The 25,906-nt window shown below is 40.5% G+C and overlaps 2 protein-coding genes across 8 annotated transcripts in view; one reads left to right on the top strand and one right to left on the bottom strand.

Moving 5' to 3' along the window:
- shld2 (shieldin complex subunit 2) overlaps nt 1-19,719 on the bottom strand; it is a 59,651-nt gene extending 39,932 nt beyond the window's left edge. For 4 of the 7 annotated variants that reach the window (XR_010004479.1, XM_062975805.1, XM_062975803.1 and 1 more), the window contains exon 1: nt 19,489-19,719. The gene's annotated coding sequence lies outside the window, so the exon portion shown is untranslated. Of the gene's footprint in view, nt 1-557; nt 697-7,246; nt 7,407-19,488 lie in introns of those variants that run through there. The other 3 variants (XM_062975804.1, XM_062975806.1, XM_062975807.1) reach the window with 3 other exon arrangements.
- Nucleotides 19,720-19,853: 134 nt separating this feature from the next.
- Nucleotides 19,854-25,906, top strand: part of glud1 (glutamate dehydrogenase 1) — a 41,273-nt gene continuing 35,220 nt past the window's right edge. The window contains exon 1 of the mRNA XM_003223261.4: nt 19,854-20,479. Within this exon, the coding sequence (XP_003223309.2) occupies nt 20,062-20,479 (418 nt within the window). The 5' untranslated portion in view covers nt 19,854-20,061. The remainder of the gene's footprint in view (nt 20,480-25,906) is intronic.

Here is a 25,906-nt window from a genome sequence, read left to right as displayed (position 1 = left end):
AAACAAAACAAATCAATCCAAAGACCTTGTCTGAGAACTTGAAAAGCTGCTGCTACCAGTCCAAACAAACAACATTGCACTCTCATATTTTTATATTAAAATGTACATTTGTACTCCCTTGTATTTGATCAAAGAGTGCGCTTTCAGATATTGTCTTTTGGCATTACTTTGACAATCTTAGCATCCAACAGCTGTTGTAACAAGGTGTACTTCTGAGATATCTTTATACATTTGTTATTATTTTTCCCATTCAAAAAACCTTGCACCTATTGGCACCTTTAAAAGGTTCTAGGGTACATTAATTGGTGCCTCCGTTGTGGACATCATGTTATCTACAAATTTCACAAAAGATCTGACTTTTCAAAGTGACTGTCAGTTTTCTATTATTTAATCATCTCATTTTACAAAAGCTTTGGCTGCTGTAATCAATCAGACTTATCATAGAACTTTCTAGACAGTTTTTTTTATTTCCATGTAAAATCTGATTAGATTAAAACTATGTGGTCAAAGATATACCACCTCTCTCAAGCATTATTTAAGATAAAATAAGAACTCACCTTTTTGATTCCTACTGCCATAAATATATGTTCTGAAGTACTGTACCATAGATTTCTATTTTTAGAAATTGCATTCTTTCTCATGATGTAGATTAGATGTACCTAGCAGAAGTCACCAATTATTACATTTTATACCTTAGTTTTCTGTAAAAGTATATTAAGGACTCACAGAAACTGGTCTGGAAGATGCTGGTTTTTGCTTCCTGAAAGACTATGATGTGGAACGTTCAGTCTAAAATGTAAATAGACATATTTGGAAATATGAGGAATGTTTATAGTTCTTCTAGCATTAACTGCAGAGTCAAGTGTTCCCTGTTAAACTGTAACTAATCTGAACACTAAATGTCTAGCTCACAAGATGGATGTGGTTGTGTTCTGACTTATATTCAAATAAAATGTTATTTAAGAACAATCAACAGATGGATCTGACAGCATTAGAAAAGTCAAACCTGCCCCTTTATTGGCCTCTTGGAATTTATTTATTTTTTCTCCCTAATAGATCCATTATGCAGTATGGTGTGGCTAATTTTAGGTAGGTGACATTGAGGCACCATTAAGAGAGTGAAAATTTCTTATTATTTTACCACAGGTGTGTTTGTATGTACACACACCACTTGGGCTTCTGGAACCCTTCTGGAAGGCTAACTCTCTTCATGGATCCTGGAAGCCATCAGCAGATACTTTAGTAGGTGCTTTGTGTTTTTTGTGAATGACACAGTTTAGATCTAAGTAGATGTATAAATGACAAAGCTCCATTGGAGTGGGATTCAATAGATTTTACACATATGCAAGTTAAGACAAAAACAAAGAAGTACGACTCATAAGCATTTAGCCAACTTGTAGACCCTGGTAACTACCTCATTTAGATGTTAAAATGCATAAAGGACAAGGTTGAAACATGTGAAACCCAACAGAGGAATTGTAGGTAAAGCATGACTCATTGGACACATGAGGCCCCCAGTGGTATGGAGGAAATGTTCATCCTATCTGGAGGCCCTTTGGGACCTCAGGGGTCATTTTTTTTTGCTCCCAAATCCCTTCTAGGAGATGTGTTGGAAAATTCTCCCCACATTTTAGGACCCTTGACCCATTTTAGTTTCAGAAAAAGCCTTGTTTTGAAACAGGAAGCGATTTTTCTTTTGCATGAGCTGGTGCAATGCAAGATGCTGCCCTCTAAAGTTTCCTTACTTATGAAACCCCCAGAAATGCTATAGAACAAAGCAGCAAATGGACATCCCTAAACACTACCTTCTGAGACCTACCTGCATTAAAGCACTGCTGCATCCACCTTCCTAGAATGGCTGACCCTATCATGGTCACTACTAGAAATATCACAGAAAGGACCAGGAGAACTAAAACTGATGTTTCTCTATCTATATTGATGATCATCTGCTAAGATACTGGTAGATAACCGGTTCCCCTTCAAGATGTTTTGACTTATAACCCAATCATGCCCACTGTACTTATGGAAGTAGTTTTCTAAAACAACTTAAACACATTAGTTTGCCGATCCCTTATTAGGGTTACCATAACTGCTTCACATTTAGGATTGAAGCAAGGTTGATATGGATCCAGATGATCAATTATTTCCATGAATACTTGAGACAGAATTGATATCAATTGGAACTATGCATAACTTCAATGACAAGTAAAATAGACTAACTCCACTTTAAAACATTTCTAGCAACAAATGTTCAGTAATTTAAAAAACATACCTTTAAATTAAGTTGTATTCAACAGTGTTACTTAACTGCTGAATCTTGTTGCTCTAACTTTTGTAAAGATGTTTGTTAATGGGAAGAGTCTGTTATCATTGTATATTAACATACCTTGTGTGAATGACTGAAAAGAAACCCCTTACATCATAGTGTCATTATTTGTTTAAAACTTTGTTTGGATCTCCAAAAATATTCTTCTCTTTTCTTTACCGGGACTAGGAGTAAAAAAACAACAATTCTGGCAGCAGAACTGGGTCAACAAGATTTATCCATGCTTTTCAACCATTCCTGCTCCAAAAAGAAAAGGACAGCATGCAAATATGCCTGAATGTGACACTGCAGAAGAGTAAGGGTTCGGTATAAATATTCACAAAAGCCATCAACTTAGCTTTCAAGTAATATCGGAAAATAAGCACAGAGAGATAAACATCCTGTGCAAATGCGAGAAACTACAACCAAGTTTTGTTTTCTATAAAGCTATACTTTTTTCCTCTGAGTTCACAGGTTCTGTTTTAGTTTTTGAAGAGAACCCAGAGATTCCCCAACTAGAAAAAGGTGAAAAATTATGGTTCAAGTACATGGATATGCATAATAAGGGTGCCTAGAGGTACAGGTTGAAACCCAGGTTATTTCTATTCAGTAATAAACACACATCCACAAGTCCTTTCATTCATAAATCCATTTTTTGTGACAAAGCTGTATGCTTGAACTTCTAGGCATACAAGGCAAAACTGCTACAAGATACTTTCTGACTACAGTAGAGTCTCACTTATCTAAGCTAAATGGGCCGGCAGAACCTTGGATAAGCGAATATCTTGGATAATAAGGAGGGATTAAGGAAAAGCCTATTAAACATCAAATTAGGTTATGATTTTACAAATTAAGCACCAAAACATCATGTTATACAAGAAATTTGACAGAAAAAGTAGTTCAATACGCAGTGTTATGTTGTAATTACTGTATTTACAATTTTAGCACCAAAATATCACGATATATTGAAAACATTGACTACAAAAATGGCTTGGATAATCCAGAAGCTTGGATAAGCGAGACTCTACTGTATTTTCTTCACAGCATCACCACCTCAGTCATTCATATTTTTAATATTTCTTATAGCCTGGATACATGATGATCCCATTTTTGAACAACTTCTATGCAGACACCAGGAATTCCACAATCCAGTTTTTGTAAATTCTTGCATTTGCTCCCTTCATCTTTAAAATTGGGTTCTATATAGAATTTGTTCAGATAATTGTTCAATAATCAGATAAAGCAAATGATGTCTTATAGGTCAGTTCCAGCAGTTTCCTAGAAAAATACAGTTGCTTTAACACCATTATCTGGAATGAGGTCCAAGAATAATAATAATAATAATAATAATAATAATAATAATAATAATAATAACAATAATAATAATAATAAAAACTGGGCGAAACGTTCCCTGAGGATTATCTTGACATACTTTGCAACACGGTAACCCAACTTTATTTGTCCAACCACTTTTTATCAGAATTCCATCAGGAGGTAGAAGACCTCACTAACATTGACCTCTGCCAAGTTCAATTACTTCACTTTTTTTCAACAATCATGTGTATTTGGAGTGGACAAAGAAACCTGGTGTACAGGACAATTTTCACCCCAGCAATGCAGTTTTCCATAACGGACATTTTTGGCCAAAAATAGTCTACTTCTGATTACATGCCTAATCCTGGCCATCTGATTTTGAAAATCAATAGGACATAAACCAGCCATGACTAATAATCAAACTCAAATTAATTTTACTGGGATCTATTCTAAAATACTTCTGAGTCCAGCTCCAAGTCACTATTGAAAGTCAATATTCTGAAAAACAACTTGTTTCAGATACTCAGACACAATATATATTTGAGTAAAACAGTAAAATCCAAATCCAAGGAGAAGCTAATTGGAAAGTAGTCAGAACGAATGTAAAACAAACCAGGGCCCATGGAGTTTGCTTAGATAAGATGAGCAGATATATTATTTCTACTTGCTACAGTTAGCTGATCCTATTTATTTGTTTAATTTACTTTATTTATAGGGGACTTAAAACAGTTAACAACCACAAAGGATAATCCACAAAAAACTCATACGAAATATAACTTCATAAGATCCTCTGAAGAGGCCAGCCACAGATGCAGGCAAAACGTCAAGAGAAAACGCTGCTAGAACACGGCTTTACGGCCAGGAAACCACACAATGTCCAAAGAACTTCTAACTGAGCTAAAGCTCAAAAGTGACATGCACAAGAAGTGGAAAAGGGGAGAAATCACCAAAGAAGAATTCAAACGTATAGCCAACTCCTGTAGGGAAAAGGTTCGCAAGGCTAAAGCGCAAAATGAGCTCAGGCTTGCCAGGGACATAAAAAACAACAAAAAAGGTTTTTTTGCTTATGTTGGTAGAAAAAGGAAGAAAAAGGAGGCGATAGGGCCACTGCAAGGAGTAGATGGGGTGATGGTGACAGGGGATAGGGAAAAGGCAGAACTGCTTAATGCCTTCTTTGCCTCGGTCTTCTCACAAAAAGAAAGCCATCTTCAACCTCAGCAACATGGAATGGACGAAGGATTGGGGGAAATCCAACCCCAAATAGGGAAACAAGTTGTCCAGGAACACCTGGCCACTCTAAACGAATTCAAGTCCCCAGGGCCAGATCAGCTACATCCAAGAGTATTGAAGGAACTAGCGGAAGTTATTTCAGAACCACTGGCAATCATCTTCGAGAGTTCTTGGAGAACAGGAGAAGTCCCAGCAGATTGGAGGAGGGCGAATGTGGTCCCTATCTTCAAGAAGGGAAAAAAGAACGACCCAAACAATTACCGTCCGGTCAGCCTCACATGAATACCAGGCAAGATTCTGGAAAAGATCATTAAGGAAGTGGTCTGCAAACACTTAGAAACAATTGCGGTCATTGCTAATAGTCAACACGGATTTACCAAAAACAAGTCATGCCAGACTAATCTGATCTCTTTTTTCGATAGAGTTACGAGTTGGGTCGATACAGGGAATGCCGTGGATGTAGCATATCTAGATTTCAGTAAGGCCTTCGACAAAGTCCCCCACGACCTTCTGGCAAACAAACTAGTAAAATGTGGGCTAGACAAAACTACGGTTAGGTGGATCTGTAATTGGCTAAGCGAACGAACCCAAAGGGTGCTCACCAATGCGTCGTCTTCATCATGGAAAGAAGTGACAAGTGGAGTGCCGCAGGGCTCCGTCCTGGGCCCGGTTCTGTTCAACATCTTTATTAACGACTTAGACGAAGGGTTAGAAGGCACGATCATCAAGTTTGCAGATGACACCAAACTCGGAGGGATAGCTAACACTCCAGAAGACAGGAGCAGAATTCAAAACGATCTTGACAGACTAGAGAGATGGGCCGAAACTAACAAAATGAAGTTCAACAGGGACAAATGCAAGATACTTCACTTCGGCAGAAAAAATGGAAATCAAAGATACAGAATGGGGGACGCCTGGCTTGACAGCAGTGTGTGCGAAAAAGATCTTGGAGTCCTCGTGGACAACAAGTTAAACATGAGCCTACAATGTGATGCGGCAGCTAAAAAAGCCAATGGGATTTTGGCCTGCATCAATAGGGGAATAACGTCTAGATCCAGGGAAGTCATGCTCCCCCTCTATTCTGCCTTGGTCAGACCACACCTGGAATACTGTGTCCAGTTTTGGGCACCGCAGATGAAGGGAGATGCTGACAAGCTGGAAAGCGTCCAGAGGAGGGCAACTAAAATGATTAAGGGTCTGGAGAACAAGCCCTATGAGGAGAGGCTTAAAGAGCTGGGCATGTTTAGCCTGCAGAAGAGAAGGCTGAGAGGAGACATGATAGCCATGTACAAATATGTGAGGGGAAGTCATAGGCAGGAGGGAGCGAGCTTATTTTCTGCTGCCCTGCAGACTAGGACACGGAACAATGGCTTCAAACTACAGGAAAGGAGATTCCACCTGAACATCAGGAAGAACTTCCTCACTGTGAGGGCTGTTCGGCAGTGGAACTCTCTCCCCCGGGCCGTGGTGGAGGCTCCTTCTTTGGAGGCTTTTAAGCAGAGGCTGGATGGCCATCTGTCGGGGGTGCTTTGAATGCGATTTCCTGCTTCTTAGCGGGGGGTTGGACTAGATGGCCCTTGAGGTCTCTTCCAACTCTACTATTCTATGATTCTATGATTCTATGATTCAATACCACAATAACTTTGTAAAATGCCTAGGTACACTGACATTTGAGAAAAATATGTAGAACTGAGATAGTAATGTTGGTGATCTCTTTGTTTTTATAAAGGAACAATTCAAAAACATTGTTAACTTGGTAAACAGCTGATTTTATGAAAGAATGCTGTAAACATGCACATTAATTTAATAGTAAGCTCCACTCAAAACAAAAGGACTCATGCAGTAAACATGCTTTACATTAGATATCATATTGATTTACAATTGGACCTCCAGATTTAATCATCCACGGTGTGAAAATATTAATAAAATAATTCCAAGAAGCAAATCCTGATTTTGCCATTTTATATAAAGGACAGTTTATAACGGGACTGCAGATCCATAAAGATTGGTATCCTGGGAGGTCCTGGAACCAAATCCCACTGGATACCAGAAGCACACTGTAGTCTATTTATAGCTTTATTTTCTGTTTAGAAGGGACCCCAAGCAGGTTACAATTTCATTTTAAAAGTCAAGGACATTCTGAAACTCAAACCATCATAAATAAACTAGTTTATTCTGCTGCAAGCTTTATTTAATATTTGTAATATATCAACCAGTCACCAGCTAGACTTTTGATGCTGGAAGCATGGGAAAGAGCCTCTCCCTTATTATTCAAGAGGAATACAGTTCAGTAGGTGTTTATGGAAACCACATCAAGTCAACTCACAAGAACAATCTGTTAAACTTTTTTCAAAATTTCATTTTCAGTATAAACAAAAAGAATAAGACTTTACTTACTTATTATCAGAATGATGTTAGAAGCTTAAACAAAATGCTTTGTTTATATAAACAATTCTTCAAATTGACCATTTCATACTGGAGGACAACCAATCTAACACAAATGACTTTAGGCTGCCATCCAGCCTCTGAGTCAGTCAGCAAGAACAATGCTGACCAGCTGAAATACAGAAAAGATAGGATAAAAGAACATGTTATAGCCTTCTTTCTCAGAAACTATTTTTGCTACTTCAGTCTTTCATATTTTAAAGAGCCAAACCTCACCCAGCCTGTGCTAAACATTGCAATATTATTTCCAAGATGTAGAAGGGTTCTACTACTCTTTTCCACCAAACTCCAAGGAAGCCCCCCAGATACTGAACCAGTGCTTGGCAGCTGTGATGGGCTAGATGAGGGCGAATAAGCTGAAGCTTAATCCCGACAAGACAGAGGTCCTCCAGGTCAGTCGCATGCCTGATCGGGGTATTGGGTGGCAACCTGTGCTTGACGGGGTCGCACTCCCCCTGAAGGCGCAGGTCCGTAGCTTGGGGGTCCTCCTGGACTCATCGCTGATGCTCAGGTGTCAGCGGTGGCCGGGAGGGCATTTGCACAACTAAAACTTGTGCACCAGCTGCGACCATACCTCATGAAGTCTGACTTGGCCATGGTGGTTCATGCCTTAGTTACCTCTAGATTGGATTATTGCAATGCGCTCTACGTGGGGCTGCCTTTGAAGATGGCCCAGAAACTTCAATTAGTTCAACGCTCGGCAGCCTTGGTTCTGACGGGAGCCCAATACAGAGAGCGGTCAACCCTCCTGTTTAAGGAGCTCCACTGGCTGCCGCTTATTTTCCGGACCCAATTCAAAGTGCTGGTGATCACCTATAAAGCTCAAAACGGTTTGGGACCCATCTACCTTCGGGATCGTCTCTCCCCCTACGAACCTGTACGGTCTCTTCGGTCTTCGGGGAGGCCTTCCTCTCGCTTCCGCCAGCATCGCAAGCACGGTTGGTGGGGACGAGGAACAGGGCCTTCTCTGTAGTGGCCCCCCGGTTATGGAATTCGCTGCCTAGGGAGATCAGGCAAGCCCCCACCTTGATGGCATTTCGGAAGAGTCTGAAAACTTGGCTTTTCACTCAGGCCTTTGGTTAAGATCATCTTTTTTCCATCACAATTATTATGCTCCTCGACCTTTTGCACTGGTCGCTCTTCCCGATTCCTGATTGATTGATATTACTCAGGACTCCTCCCTACCGTACCTAATGTGACCTTAAATGATTCTAATGCACTTTATCTATTTATGAATTTGTTACCCATAATGTGCACCGTACACTTTGCTTATCCACTATTGCAACCTCATTGTTTTTAACCTGATGTTTTAATTCTGCGTTGTGTTTTTAAACTTATTGTGTATTTTTATTGGTTTTTGTTTTTGTCCTGATGTTTTATATTTTATCATTGTTTGTATTTTGATTTTGCTGTAAGCTGCCCCGAGTCCCCTTCGGGGGAGATGGAGGCGGGATACAAATAAAATTCTTCTTCTTCTTCTTCTTCTTCTTCTTCTTCTTCTTCTTCTTCTTATTATTATTATTATTATTATTATGTCAGGCATCAGAAATCTTTATTAATTTGTTTTCCTCTGTGGAGTGGGAACAATCGCATACTTAAAGCCATCAGTTATACTTTGTTCACGTGAACTATCACTCAGATACTCACGATGACCGAAAAGTAAAATGATATCACTGAGCAATAGTTCCATTAACTGGTTTTGCCTAGAAAAAAGATGATTCCTACTGATTTTTTCATGCAATAAAGAATCTTCACTTCAGAGAATAATCCTCCCCAACATCTTTTAATCACAACTTGCAGACACTGGAAAAGTATTGTCACTTGACTAAGAGCAGTGGAAACTATGTAAAAAACAGAAAATGCATATTTCTAAGAAACCTGCCTAAGGTAGTATGCACTAGGGCAGATTTTAATTATTTGTCATAACCATATAGAAGCTTGGCAACAAAGTCAGTTTAATGTTATTTAACTTTTCTATATTTGAACTGGTAACACAGCTAAATGCGTGTCAGAAAACAATTGCAGTAAATGTATGAGCTGATAAAAATGTAGCTATTCATCCAAGAGTTGAATAGCTACATTACTATTACAGTATCTCTTGGTTTTGAAAGAAGCAACTTACAAGCCTTCAAAATGCCAATTCACATTTTGTCCTTTAAACTGTATTTGCACCAGTCAACTATGCTATTTTCTCACGCTTTAAGGAAAACTAACAGGGTAAAATGGTGTATCAGATTTGTGCTTTTTTGAAGGTCAGAGTAGCCTTCAATCAGTTACACATTTTAAATCTATACACGACTACATTCATTTCTCTTGAGAATGTTGTAGGGGAGATACTAAGTTTATTCAGTATGAGAAACCCAGTCTGCATGTTCCACTAAGTATCCATATAAATACAAATCATAGCAACATCAGTAGCATAATGCTATGAAGCATGTTATGAGCCCTATCTACACCAAACATTTAGTGCAGTCTCATACCAGTATTGAAGAAACTGGTTTTGCTGTGCAGATGGTTATATAGGAAATCTTGGGAACATATTGAGGCCCAGGTGATGATTGCACAAACCACACAAACTGGTGTACATTAAGGTCTTTCTTTTGCCTTCTTTTGTTGTCTGGTCACCAAACTAGCTTCAAGCTCTGTTAAATGGCTAGTGTAGATGGGGTCATACTGAGCTAAGCATATGGAGCTGAATAAAAGATATTTTCCAGCTACTCCAGGAACACATTCCTCTTTAGGTTGGTCTTATCACAAGATACAACTCAAGAAAGTGCTAGTCAATAGACAATCAGCCCTTTGTGGTCCTGACTAGTTCTGCAGCCAGACATCTCTTCTGGACTTCCCAACTTTAGAAGATTTCCTGAGTGGGCGCTGAAAGTGCAAAAAAGAAACAACCTCGGTTTCTCTTCAGATCATATGGGTCTTTTGCCATTTATTTAAACAAGAACAGCATCCACTAACAATGTAACTGGAATATAGCCATGAAGAATATTCATTTATTTGATCTTTGAATACTTGGGGGACTTTTTGAGGAAACTAATTTCCCCTCTGCCTCTTTCATTTTTCTTGCCAGCCCACCTCAAGCATTCACCATGACCACTGAACAGCCATAGCCATTCCTAGGCAGATTTGGAGTGGGGAGCCTCCCCTCATGGTCTTTTAAAAAATGTTTTTGAAGATGCAGTTTGGGCTGTTAGCTCCTTTAATTTCTTCCATGGAGCAGCAAATGTGATTTACTCCTGTGGCAAAAAATAAACAGCTGAGCTTAAGAAAGCTCTTCTAATAAAGGCAAAAATAATACCTAAAAACTTACTACTAGAACTTCAACAAGAAGAATACCATCAAGTACATTTTCCATTATGAATCTATTACAGGCATTCTTGAAAAGAGCCATTTCTGTCCACTGTGTCATAACTGACACTTAGCTATTATCTGAGCTTCCTTGAAATATACCGTATATACTCGAGTATAAGCCGACACACCTAATTTTACCACAAAAAACTGGGATAACTTATTGACTCGAGTATAAGCAGAGGGTGGGAAATGCAGCAGCTACGAGTAAATTTCAAAATAAAAATAGATACCAATAAAATTTCATTAATCCAGGCATCAGTAGGTTAAATGTTTTTGAATCTTTACCGTATTTCAAAGAAAAGCAATAAACTAGCTCTATAAGTGGAAAAGTAGGGGCAACAAAAACAATATGTTATCAACAATAACCTAATAATAATAATAATAATAATAATAATAATAAAAACTTCATTTGGATCCCACCCTATCTCCCCATGGGGACTCAGGCCGGCTTCCAACATAGTAACAGGCAAACATTCAATGCTTATATAAACAATGCAGAGCTAGATCTATAATTATAGATACTAATTTCACAGATGCATTTCCCCCGAAACGTTTGCAAATCCCCCCTCTATGTATGTGTGTGTGCATTCCCCTACAATATTTGAAAGCCATGTGTATGTATGTGTGTATATATATATATATATATTCATATCTATCTAGACATGTCTATATATATTTGTGTGTTCACTTCCCCCCTGTAATATTTGCAAGCCCTATATATACATAAGAATATATTCATACCTATCTAAACATCTCTCTTTATATAGATAATTATATCTATATAGAATTTGCAGAGACTTGCAATATGAGGGTAAATTCATATATAAAAATAATGTATATGTATGGCTACAGATACACAGGTACATGGATCTATATGTATAAAGGATTTGCAAAGACCTGCAAACATATGAGGGGAAAATTCATATATAAAATTAATGTATATAGAAAGATATAAATATAAAGGTACATAGAGATTGCAAAAGCTTGCAAGGGGTTAATGCCTATATATCTGTAGGAGAGTTTAACAAATATTTCAGGGAAAAATGCTTTCATAAGATTAATAAATATATATTTTTCTTCTTCCTGACTTGCAAAGGCATCTTTCTCTTTTCCAAACATTCCCTTGATTAAGAGCGAGAGAGGCTTTGCAAAAGAAAACACTCTGATAAGGGAGAAGAGAGAAATAGATCACATATTGCAAGCAATAGCCTGCAGGCTCCATTGCCGATTGACCCGATTATAAGCCGGGGAGGCTTTTTCACCTAATTAAAAGGGCTGAAAAACTCGGCTTATCTTCAAGTATATATGATAATACTCTGATATGTATACATAACAGAGCTCAGTTTCAAACAAAGTTGCATCAACTACTGTTCACAAGCTATTTCCTGCCAAACCGCTGATCAGATCTTCTGGTGTGTTAAACAACCACCTTTCTACAGCTCTGAAATCTCGTAGGCCACCCCTAATTTTCCAAAGATCCCCCTCAATAAAAAAATTGGGTTATGTATTTCTCCATACCTGGGGAAATGACTAAAAGCCACCACAGAGCATAGCTGTTTTACTTCTGTGTCTGAGACCTGCCCTCAACAAAACTATCAAATATAAAACTAAAAGAACACTGGTAAAAATGAAACAGAATGTGGTATCATGCCGCCTTTAGTTTCAGTAATGTGCTGCAGCCCACAGTGAAGGGGTGTGTGAAAAACACCCCCTACTGCTGCTGCAATTACCTATCCCTAAAGCAAATAAAATCAAATACAGTAGAGTCTCACTTATCCAACATTCTAGATTATCCAACGCTTTTTTGTAGTCAATGTTTTCAGCACATCGTGATATTTTGGTGCCAAGTTTATAAATACAGTAACTTCTACATAGCATTACTGTGTATTGAACTACTTTTTCTGTCAGATTTGTGGTATAACATGTTTTGGTGCTTAATTTGTAAAAGCATAACCTAATTTGATGTTTAATAGGCTTTTCCTTAAAACCTCCTTGTTATCCAACATATTCACTTATCCAACGTTCTCCCGGCCTGTTTATGTTGGATAAGTGAGACTCTACTGTATATCTAAAATTGGGCAAAAATTATCCAGAGCTTGAGAAAGTACAGGGTAAGTGAGAAAGTACACTTATCCTAGGTACATGTCCAAAAAACATTCACTGTTTACAGAACCAGACTGATTGCATTGGTGTCAAAAGCCAAAGTATCAAAGTATCAAACACATTCCTTTTCAAGATCCATCTTATTAGCCCTAAAAATTTGACCAGAAAGTCCTGCACAAAAATGGATGAAGCCTCTTGTCTTTCCTAGAATTGCCAAGGATACTATGGAGTCAAAGGCCAAGTAGATTACAGAGATTTTTTTTAATCTTCAGCCTGGCCTGCAAACAAGTAACAAAGTTAGTGATCTTCCATTTTTGTCTGAAGGCCAGGCTACAAAAGGTACTTTACCTTTTGTAGAGAACCTTGTTAAGCTTAGCAAGTATGAAGAGGATGCGTCATGCAATAAATTATCTTCATTTCAAGGAATAATCCTATCTAACTTCTTTCCACCACAACTCACAGTGTCAGGTACTAATCTTCCAGAATCCATTTGAACTCATCCACTATGAGAAGAGAAGAATTTAAAAGGTTCAGCATTCCTACAAAGTTTAACTGTCAACAAAAATCAAAACATAACAAGGCAGTGGCCAATATATGATAAAAAAAGGATTTCTATTCCCTCTGCCCCCAAATTATTTTCTTTTTCTCCAGAAGAAAATACTAGTCAAGCATATACACCCCAACATGAGTTGATCCATTAATGTGAAATGCTCATGGTTGGCACAGTGGTCATGAAAACTCATAACTCGACCTTCGTAAGTATTTTTTGCACAGAAGTCATCCATGAAAAGAATAAAGGCTCCAGTACCATAGAGACCACCCTCCATTAGTCCAAGCAGGGAGACTCTGCAGTGGATGGTACATGAACACGATCCTAGTCTTAGATGAAAGCATTCAGACTCAATAGGTTATTGTACAACATGCTCAGAATGGGCAATAAAATGAAGGTTAGCACAAACTATCTCTACTCGCTACCTGTCCAATGGGCTTCTACAGTTATAACACTAACTAATCTCATTGAAGTCAGATAAAGCACTTGTTCATTTTTGGTGATACACACCCAGTTAAGTTAGCATGCTGTTCAACAACTGAGCCACAAATTACAGCAGATTTCACTTTCACTGACCTGGGGTTATAGGGGAAAACATTAAGACTCTGCAAGAAAGCAAGTGAAACTTTTGTTTAGCAGATGATTATGAAAAGGAATACAATCCTATCCTTTCACTAGATTGTAAACTATTAGCAGTCACTTCCATCCCTTACTTCAAATCCTCCGTGTAGGAAATCCAGATTCAGCACCCAGATCCTCCCTTCCATATAATTACTGATACACAGCAGTCCAAATATAAAAAACAGCAAATTAGGAAATCATTTGTTATTGCTACATCTATACATAGCATTACAGATTTTTAAATTAATACATGCAAACGTTAAGAAATTGATGATCTACTTATTCCATGTATATCAATATATATAGAGAAACAATATAGGAGTAGAATCTTAACATGTAGTTTATGTTATATGATCAATTAATATTAAATATATAAAAGATGCACAAACAGGGAGGATAGAAAATGCAGGGGGGATGGAGAAAGCGACACACCATCAGCATAGTTCGTGATAAGAACACTAAGCAGGCTAACAGTCTTACAGATGGAATTACAGATGAAACAAAATGAATTCTAGGAGCTTATGAAGCTTAGCAATCGCTCATATAACAACCAGCTGTGCCAATATGCAAGTAAACAACTTTAAAAACTTGGTTAATAGATATTCTGCTTTGGCTCTAGGGCCCATTCTGAATAAATGCTGCTGTAAAGAACACCCTAATCTTTACCAATTATTTAGCTGGAATTTCTAAAGCAGGAGATCAAACTTTACATGCCAGAGGTAGGCTTCCTGAGGGTCTTCCAACACCTTGTAGCATTGAAAAAAAGTTTGATCCAAAACAAAGTATAGTATAGCACTATGTCTTCAAGATGCAGTTCTTCTACGATTTTTGTTTTTCCTCTACATCTCTAATAAACCTCACAATATCCAAAAGTGTACTACGAATTTACCAGAAAGTCACCTTGAGTATTGGGGAAATGGTGAGATGTTCCAAAGGACTAGAAAATGTGATGGGTACAGCTACACAAACCTGTTCTGGAGAATCTGCACTTGTTTCTACAACAGCATGCATTTTAACTAGGATTAGGCATGCATCTGATGTAATATTGCTTTACAGTTATAATGCTTGAAGCTATCTAACTCAGGTCTATTCAGTATTTCTGAGATATTTTACATTGACAAGGACTGAACTTTTGACAAATGCAATTTGAATAAACAACAGATGATTCCTGGTTCCCAATAAGGGTTGGTTCAAATCTGTCTGGAAACTATGCCTTCAGCTTGGGGAGTCCTCTAATCTCAAATGTACCTGTCTGTTGCTACCGTGTTTCCCCGAAAATAAGACAGTGTCTTATATTAATTTTTGCTCCCAAGGATGTGCTAGGTCTTATTTTCAGGTGATGTCTTATTTATATTCCTTCTGTTTATGTGATTGTTTTAGTCAATTGTTATGTTTTGTTTTTAATTCTTATAGCGTTTTATAGTGTTTTCAGTGTTTTATTGTACAATGTTTTATGCTGATTTTATATTGGAAACCGCCCTGAGTCCCTTTTGGGAGAGAGGGCGGTATACAAATAAACTTTTACTTACTTACTTTCCATGAAGAAGAATTCACATTAATTGTTGAACAAAAAAATGAACATTTATTATATACTATACAGTAGTTGTCATCACAAACCAGCATAACCAAACAAGCTGTGAATCCTATCAAGAATTTCTTGTTACTACCATTATTTCCATGTATAACAATCTATGGTACGTACATTTACCGATCCTGCAAGCTCTGGTATTCTGTTTGGCGGGCATGCTTCAGGTCAGCAACCCAAGCTTCAAGTCACAAGGCTTTTATCCCCTAGGCCACCCTATTCCTATAAACTCTTTAATGCAGACACCTCAAGTACTGTAAGGAAAAGTATTTTTGTAAATTTTACTATTTCACAAATGATTCTAAGACAGACAGAAAGTAGTTTTTGATGGTCAATATTCCCACAGATGACATACATTAATGAAAGGTCAGTGTTAGAAAGGGTCAAGTAGAAACTGCAGAGACCAATATTATGTGATAAATAGAATTAAGTCTATGAATGTCAGGACTAATGTGTTTCATAAGACACTGCTTACACATACACTGATTGCTTACATGTACTGTATTCAGAAAAAGTACAGTGGGCCCTCGGTATCTATGCAGTTTGGTTCTAGAACCGCTCACACATACTAATGAACCCAGATGCTGGAGTCTCTTATTTGTAAAATGGCACAGGGCAGCAGAGCACTAGTCACCAGGCATGCATTCTTTGTGTAGCCCTGCCTCCGGAAAGCCCACTAGTCACCCTCTTCCACTTCTGAGGTGCCAGCTGCAGGTACATCATTCCTGTTTACTTGTTTGCAAGGCAGAAGGGGGGATATGGCAGGCTCCATGGAGATCTCCTGTAAAGTACTATTCTATCCAGCCTTGAGTCTCTCTCCAACCTTGCAAACACAGTACACACAACGCTACTTGTGTTGCATATTTTTGAATCTATTCTTGGCTGAATCTGCAGATCCAGAGCTTGTAGACAGGGAAGTCGCACTATAGTACTGTTCACATGGATATTGTTACATGATCAGATACACCATATAGTCATAGACACCAAGATTAGACAAATGTAGCTTGACAGATGTTTTTGGACTACAAGCCCTGCGGCACTTTGCCACTGGCTATTCTGGTTTGGGATGACAAGATCTGCAACTATATGCCAATCTACATAATGATGTTTATAAACATACAGAGAATTGTACTCTTAAAAGTTTAAATCAAGAGTAAGCACCTGTGGGAGGCTAGAGGGACATATTACCTCCACAGAGACCTAAGGACACATTTCATCCCCAACCCCCCAACTGCCCCCCCAAATGCCTCTAGTGCTCTCTGGGAGTGTAAAGGCCATTCCTGTTATGTTTTAAGGCTCAAGTGATGAAAAGATATGACCGCAGGGGGGTCCTGCACTTTGCTCTTCTCTGGTCTGAACCTCCAGAGATCTCTGAATCTCTGGTTCCTGCTATTTTGAACTTTAGTTTCCAGATGCTTAGAACATTGGCCATACCAGCAGCACATTTGAAGTCCAAACATCTGGAGGGCAAAAGGTTAGGAGGTACAGGTTTCAATACTAATTCTGTTCAATCACCTTCTCTCAAAGCAGTTGCTTTATTCTCACCGAAAGAGATTTAAAGATAGCATTAAAGCTAACCTTAAAAAATGTGGTATGAACTGAGACATCCTGGCACTCAAGTGGTCAGCTGTTACCAACAGTGCTATGGATTTTGAAGAGGCATGATACAGGACAAAAGGAAGAAATGTGCCAAGAGGAAGGCACATCAAGCAAATCCTTGTCATGACCACCTTCCAACTGGAGGTCTATATCCTCAGTGTGAAAGACCATGTGTTTCTAGAATAGGTCTTCACAGTCATTTACGAACCCACCACCAAGATTCTACCTCTAGAAGACAATCATACTTAGACAGAAGTGATTGTCTATGATCACGAGTTTCATTTTTCAGGCATGGCCAAGATGCTTCTCAAACTTATTTCTGTAACACATTTATAAATTAAGATTCATAGCAAAATCGACATGTATTCCTGTCATGCATAAGAACCATGGATCTGAATGAAACTTCTGGAAACATTAACATGAATTGTATTTGGAGTTAGAGGTTAGCATTTCCCACTATGTGCATAAGGCAATTGAATTATTCTACTTTGTCATATCACTACATAGATACTTTTCTGAAAATTCAAAAAACACCACAATGTTTTTTTTTTTCAGCCCATCTCAAAGAACTCTGAGAACCTCTACGATATCCTCTGTAGAGAGACCTTAACTGCCATATTTTGTATCAGCCTCTCTTTGGTTTCCATTTTGCTCTGAACTGTCCCTGGGTGGTGCATTAAAAATTGCTTTCTTTCTGACTTAGCATAAAAGGAAGGTACAATACAAAGACGTAGGAGAGCAATTTGTTCAGATATGACTTGGTACTATAAGAGTCAGGAAAGCAAGCAAAGAGATGGAGATCAGAGTCCTACTTCTCCTATTTGCTGCATGGGCTGAGAAAATTAAGACGAATAAAGCAGTCCAGTGAACAATGCACTGTAGAGAAAGATTGACAGCACAAGTAGTGCTTTCAGGAAGCTAAATCACTATCACAATCTCCCCCTCCCCCTCCCCCACTGCAATTTCCTAGGAGTCTTTTGAATAATCTAAATTGCTTAAAAGCATAACACCTGAACATATATACATCATGTCAGATATACAAAAATATAGAAGGATCAGAATGTCTCCCTGGAGCATCACTCCCTGAATAACCTTATCTGCATGTACAGAAAATCCACATTGAAATGGATTACATGGCAGTGTGGATTCTGATAACTCAGTTCGAAAAAGAGATTGTGGATTCTTTGCCTTGACATTCTGGGTTGTATGACGGTGTAGATGGGCCCTCAGCCTCCCAGGTGGACCATTTCGGATTTGGGCGCATTTGAGGTTTCAGGACTGCTGATAAGGGAGGCTCACCTTGTGCAAGGGGGTGCTCCTGTTCCACTTGGACATCTAGGGACCCATTCCACACAGCTTAATAAAATCCCACATTATCTGCTTTCAACTGGAATATATGGCGGTGTGGACTCAGATAACCCAGTTCAAGGCAGAAATCGTGGGATTTTCCACCCTGATATTGTGGGATATAGGGCTGTGTGGAAGGGCCCTCAGAGGGTTTAAAGTGGATCTATGCTCTAGTGCAGGGGTCCCCAAACTAAGGCCCGTGGGCCGGATGCGGCCATCCATGGTCATTTACCTGTCCCCTGTCCTAAACTTTAGACTTAGGGTTGACCTAAGTCTACCTGGTCTTTGGAGGTCTCTTTGCTTATCTATGGTCTTATGAGATCGTCTAGATGGTCTTTGAAGGCCTCGTTGCTTAGCTATGGGCTTATGAGACCATCTAGATGGCTTTTAGAGGTCCCTTTCCTTTCCTATGGTTTTATGAGATTGTCTAGATGGCCCTTGGGGGCCCCTTTCCTTATCTATGGTCTTCTGATGGCCTGATGAGATCATCGAGATGGCCTTTGAGGGTACCTTTCCTTACCTATGGTCTTATGAGACCATCTAGATGGTCTCTGTAGGTCTCTTTGCTTACCTATGGTCTTATGAGATCATCTAGATCAGGGGTCCCCAAACCAAGGCCCTCCAAAGTCATTTCCCTGGCCTCTGTCCTAAACTTTAGACTTATGGTTGACCTAAGTCTGAAATGACTTGAAGGCACACAACAACAACAATCCTAATTTTTGACTATTTCATCATAGTCCGCGCCCCCCCCCCCCCCAAACAGTCTGAGGGACCGTGAATGCGTCCGCCACTTAAAAAGTTTGAGGACCCCTGCTCTAGTGTGATGAGGCACCAATATCTGCTCTGAATGGGATTATCTGCGTCCACATTGCCATATAATCCAGTTCTGTACAGATGTGGAAGGCACCTAAGAAAGCTTTAGTTCAGCAAGGCCCACGCGTTTCTGCGAGGAGACTTCAGGCCGCACAGCTTAGGCCTCCTTAACCAGTGGCCCTCCAGCTGCTTGGGCCTCCATCTCCCAGGATTCCTCACCATTGAACGAGCTGGCTGGGGCTTCTGGGAGTTGGAGGCTTCTCCAGGATCCTCCCTGCGCGCGCGGAATCCCTAGGCCAGCCGCCAAACAACGTACCGACACTTTGAAAGAAAAAGGAAACCGTCCCGATAGAGGAATAGAGGGCGGGGCAAACCAAGCCGGCCAATTAGGAAGAGCCTTGCTTCTGCTTTCCCCGCCCCTGCTTCTGTGGGCGCGCATGCGGCTTTCGACAAGAAGGAGAGCTTTGCCGAGGAAAGAGGGGCAGCGGCGCCTGCGCAGTGGGAGGCCTCGCCCACCGCTTCGCCGCCTCCCTGCCCTTTTAAAGGCAGCGGCGGGGGCGAGGCCGCCCGTGGTCGAGTGCCATTGGGTCGTCCCAGTGTAGCCGGACTCTCTATCTCTCTCTTTTTTTCCCTCCCTCCCCCTCCTCGTCCTTTCCTTTTCCTCCGCGCCGACGCCCTTCAGGCTTTTCCTCAGAGAGCGGCGCGCGCTCCTGCCAGCCCCTCTCTCTCTGTCTGTTCCTTCCTCGCGCCCTCAGTTTGTCTCGCGCGCCGCTGAGGGAAATCGCCTCCGTCATGTACCGCTGCTTAGGGGAGCTCCTGGCGCCCGCCCGCGCCGCCGCCTCTGCCGGGGAACCCTGTGCGTCCGCCGCCGGGGCCCTTCTCTCCGGGACTGGCCCCGGGAGCCTCCGCGATAGCCGGCGGCGCTACAGCCAAGCGGTGGAGCGGGAGGATGACCCCAACTTCTTCAAGATGGTGGAGGGCTTCTTCGACCGCGGCGCCGGCATCGTGGAGGACAAGCTGGTGGAAGGGCTGCGCACCCGCGAGAGCCCCGAGGAGAAGCGGCACCGCGTCCGGGGCATCCTCCGCATCATCAAGCCCTGCAACCACGTGCTCAGCGTCTCCTTCCCCATCAAGCGCGACAACGGCGAGTGGGAGGTGGTCGAGGGCTACCGGGCCCAGCACAGCCAGCACCGCACGCCCTGCAAGGGAGGTGAGGCGGCCGCAGGAAAGGACGAAGTCAGGCCTTGGGCCTCTTCTCCACCTGGACCCATTTGGCAGGAGTTCTGGGAGGCCTCGGGCAGATAATTCACAATATCACAAGGCAGATAATTCACAGTATCTGCTTTGAACTGGGTTATGAGTCCACACTGCCATATAATCCAGTTCAAAGCAGATAATGTGGCATTTTATACACGTGTGGAAAGGGCCTTCGTCAAATACCTGGCAGAGCTTCCCTACCTAATGATCTTGCTCATTTTGCAATTGAACTTCAACTTTTGTGCAATTTGTTCCTGGTTAAAGTCTTTCCCATTATACTGCAATCCTCAAAAATCATCTTGTCAACTAGAAAAAAAAGCCTGCTGTTCTGACGATTAGGGAACATGTGAAAGGAGGGCTTTTTATACCTCAGGCAGTTCACACTGCCATATATCCCAGTTCAAAGCAGATAATGTGGCATTTTATTCAGCTGTGTGGAAGGAGCCCTAGTCAACAAAACTGAAAGGGGCAAGGGTCGGGAACCGCTGCTTTTGGGCCCTTCCACACAGCCACATACCCATAATAATAACAATGATAATAAAATTTTATTTCTACCCCTCCACCATCTCCCAAAAGGGACTCGGAGCAGTTTACTAAACACTTGAACATATGGTGCAGTAAATAGATCAATATCAAAGAAAAACAATTTACATACCAGTACATAAAACAACACCACAATAAAATCAATCAACCCTACAATACACATTGATAAAATGTTATGGTATTTGTAGGCATAAAATGAATAACAACCAGCCAGCCATATAAAGTGCTTTCAGTGAAAAAACCAGTGGGTCTACCTATTGGAAAACTTTGTTAAAGAGCCAAGTTTTTATGTTGGACCAAGAAGGCCCTCCCTTGAGAGGAGGGCCTCCCTGGTGGACCTCAGAGTCTGCGGTGGTTCATAAAATGAGGTGCGGTCTCAAGGATAGGCTGAACCCAAACTGTATAGGGCTTTGAAGGTAATAACCGGCTCTTTGAATTGGGCCTGGAAACTCGTTGGGGACCAGTGGAGCTGCTTCAATAGAGGCATGGTGTCCCCTATAAGCAGCTCTGGATGGCAATCTGGCTGCCGACTTTTGCACTAATTGCAGTTTCCGAGCGGTCGTCAAAGGCAGCCCCATGTAGAATGCATTGCAGTAATCCATCCTGGATGTAACTATGTCAGTGTTGACTCGGGCAACCCAGTGCAAAGCAGATATTGTGGATTCTCAGCCTTGCTATTCTGGGTTATGTGACTGTGTGGAAGGGTCCTGAGTCCACACTGCCATATAATCCAGTTCAATGTGGATTCTATATAGCTGTGTGGAAAGGGCCCTAAACCAGGGCTTCTTAAACATCTCCAACCGGGCCCATTTGTATATAAAATAGGGAGAGAAAAATGAGCATTTGATAGCAAATCAACCTTTCCAAGGCTTGTCAGAACCCCCCCCCCTTCCTTTTTATGAAGTACAGCTGAAGCATTGTCTGCACTGTAAATACTGCATAAGGGAATCGTGTCAATGTCTCAAAATGGTCACTAATAGCTAAGACCTCATCAGAGTATGGATCTGCTTTAAATCTGGTTGCTACCTCCTGCAGAATTTTGGAGTGAGTTGTTTAAAGGGGGGGGGGCTTTAAAATGCTCAGCCAGACAAGTCCCAGGCCTCCGTAAACCACGAATCCCAGCATTCTGCAAGAGGCAGCGACTGGGTTTAAAATGGATCCATGCTTTCGTGTGATGAGGCACCTATAGGCAATGTTCAAAACATTTTCCAGGACTCCAGCATTGAGCTAAGGGTCATACAGTTAAAGGGCTCTTCCACACAGCTATATAACCCAGAATATCAAGGAAGAGAATCCACAATATCTGCTTTGAACTGGGTTATCTGAGTCCACACTGTCACAATCCAGTTGAATGTGGATTCTATACAACTGTGTGGAAGGAGCTGTAGACCAGGGCTTCCTAAACATCTCAGTTTTAGACCATTTGTATATAAAATACAAAAAACAAGTGTTTCATAAAAAATCAACTTTTGCAAAGCTTGCCAGAAAAAGCCCTTTTTTCCTTTTTATGAAGTACAGCTGAAGCATTGTCCGCACGGGCCACTGTAAACACTGCATAACTGTTTCATGTCAATGTCTCAAAACAGCCAGTAGTAGCTAGGACCTCATCACATTTTCTCCTCTCATTGCACTTGCATAATTGTCAAACTGTCATTGCATTGCTGAGTCAGGACTATTGCACTAGTAATGGATTTAATCTCTGTTACTACATGGATAGTAACTGCTTGTGAACTAACAGAATTGTTTAACTGTGTTCCGTGCTTTCAGTGGTAGTGAGACTATATAGGAATGCTTGAACCATTCTTCCCTAATTAGCAAGCTATGAAATGTTGCTGTTGTTTGTCTTCAAGTTGTTGATCTTATAGTATTTTCTGGAGCTAAGAATGGGTGACTTGCCTAGGGTCTTCCAGTAGGTTTCTTTTGCTGAGTGAGGATTTGAAGTCTAGCCACAAAAGCTGTAGTTAGGTGCTCAGACCACTACACCAGCTAGATCTCACTAAAAAGTGGTTTCTCTATTGAGCAGCTATTAATTTCTCTAGACCAGGAATGAGCAAACTTTGGCCCTCCAGGTGTTCTGGATAATTGTGGGATTTGAGGTCCAAAACACCTGGAGAACCAAAGTTTGCCCATGCCTGCACTAAAGCACGAATCCACTTTAAATCCAGTTGCTGACTCCTGCAGAATTTTGGGGTTTGTAGTTTAGAGGAGGGGACTTTAAAATGCTCAGCCATACAGGTTCTGGGCCTACAAACCTGAGCATTCTGTAGGGCGCAGCAACCGGGTTTAAAGTGGATCCATACTCTAGTGTGGTGAGGCACCTATAGGTGATGTTCAAAACATTTTTTTTTCGGGACTAAGGGCTCCACAGTTTAAGAAGCAGCACATTTAACTATTGCTGCTTCAGTTGTCTTGTTGTGGGAGGAACTACAACTATTCCCACTGCTGTAATCATGTCTGTTAGCTACAGTGTTCTTCTCCTGCATCCATCCAGGGATTTCCATCAGCAGCAACACTGCATTAGTCCATCTAGTTGCCATCCTCCAAACTCAGGTACCTTGGCACCAACCCATTAAAGGCCTAGCAAAGAGTCACTGGCGCCTGAAAAACTACAGTACTGTGCTGGCTAATTGGGAAAAAAGGGAAAAGCTGCATCTGGTTTACTCTGCAACAGCCCTATGCAATGCTTAGTCCCACTGTTGAAGGCCAGAGAATCATCCATAGGGTTACTCCCTTGATCTTAAAGGCACCCGTTGACTCTTTGTTAGTTTTGCTGCAGTGGAGGTCTTGCGGGAATTCTTTTCACCAGCAACTTTAGCTGTGTACAATACACTGTTGCCTGTCCATACCACTAGCACACTGGGGAGTTGAATCCATCTTTTATAATGTTGCAAATTGAAATTATTGCTTCATTGTTGCTGAAGTAAACTGAAGGATGACTCGGCTGGGAAACAAAGTGACTTAAGTGATGTACAGTGCTCCCTCACTTATCGCTGGGGTTAGGTTCCAGGACCACCCACAGTAAGTGAAAACCCACGAAGTAGGGACACTATATTTTAATATTTATACATTATTTTAGTAGTTATACACTATTTTAAGTCTTTATCAACCAATCGTGTGTTGATAAATCGCCTCCTCCATCCGTTGCTGCTTGGACTCCTTTTCTCTCCCTTTGGCTTCTTCTCCTTCCCTTCCTTAGGCTGTAAATTGTAATTTTTTATGATTTAAAATAGTTTTTTAGAGTTTATTGAAAAACAGCAAATCCGCGAAAAGTGAACTGTGAAGTAGTGAGGGAACACTGTACTATAATACTGTTTATTAGATTTGTTCAGCCCCTCCAGTGGTGTGTGGGTGAAGGGAGTTTTTTTGTTTTTTTTTTTGCTTATTCTGATGTCTGTCCACCTTTACTCTTTATAAAGTTAGCAGCATACATATCATCTAGTCTGTTATCTTACTTGGGATATACCTAGTTTTGTTCTGGAAGCTGTTGGCTTTAATATTCAGAGCGACGAGTAAAAATGTAATGATATAAATTGCAGCTAGTTGCATACTGAGCATTCTTTTCAAACTGTATTGGACTGAAACCGCAGTCAGAGTGTGGAGCAGGGCATTCAAAAGACTTGTATTCTGAACTCTCCTGAAAACAGCTGTTAGGTGTTGGTTTGTGTAAAAAGTAGTTTTTTACATTAGTCCTGCAACCACATCGTTCAGAGTATTTCAGGCTCATGTATGCCTGTTGCAGTGTCTGATAGGATAAAAAATTATTTTCTGTCCAGTTTCTGTACATAATTGAGCTCATCTCCAACATAATGAATGTAATTCAATGAAGTTCCTGTCTCGTGTTTTTCAATAATCGGCTTCACGCTATCTCTTTAATGATATAAACTACTATGTAAAACTATTCCTTGGATAATGTGTATGTCTTTTGTAGTCAAATCACATTTGTAGGCAAAGCTCCTGTACAACAGACCTTTTATTCTTAAAAACAACTCCTTTAGATTTACATACACCTGCATCTTTATCTTTGAGGTCAGAAGTTAATTCTCTTTCAGGGTTTATGAAATGCAAGTGATTGTGGGAAACAGATGTGCTCTGCCTTATCATGGAAGGCAAGACTTCAACCTTTTGGGAAGACAGGAGGAAGTGCAGTTTATCCAAATGCAAACTATGTTGACTAATCTGTTAGGGATTATTTTGCGTTATATGCCTTCCCAGATGAAGAACACTACTCAGAAGGCAGAGATAGAATGATGGCTTTTATAAGTAAATTAAGCACTGCCTCTAATACCTGTGTGAACACTTGCAGAATTGTAATCATGTTTGTTTGTTTTGATATAAATTGTATCACACTTCCAGTCAGTTTTCTACATAGCTAATGAGACTATTCCTCCACATAGTACTCGGAAGGAAATTTGCACAAAGGGAAGAGCATGATAATCCCAGGTACACTTTTTATAAAGATGTGTTCATTTTGTGCTGTCATACACTGTGATTCATGCCTTTTGGCAGACGCTCAGTCCCTGCCTAAGGGCAAATTTCGCAGGAATTATTGGAAGGGTGAAAATACCTCTCCCAAAGTATTGTCTGTTCATACTGATAAAATAGCAGAGCTGTTGGTAAGATGCATCTGAGAATCACACAGTGCAAACATTCTTTGTCTCTGAAAGAGGATTTATTCTCTGCTTCCTTTCCTTTGGACATTATTGCAAAAGCTTACTGCAGCCCACACAAGGTCTTGTGTATATGAGCTATATTACAGAAAAGGGATCAGTTCAGTGAACATTAGCCTCTAAAGAGTTCTAAAACATTTGAAGAAAATGGGAATTAATTAACAATTAAT

Source organism: Anolis carolinensis, chromosome 3, assembly GCF_035594765.1.
Source record: "Anolis carolinensis isolate JA03-04 chromosome 3, rAnoCar3.1.pri, whole genome shotgun sequence".
NCBI lineage: Eukaryota > Metazoa > Chordata > Lepidosauria > Squamata > Dactyloidae > Anolis > Anolis carolinensis.
Note: the sequence above shows the minus strand (reverse complement) of the source record. Positions and strands in the feature narration are given on the sequence as shown.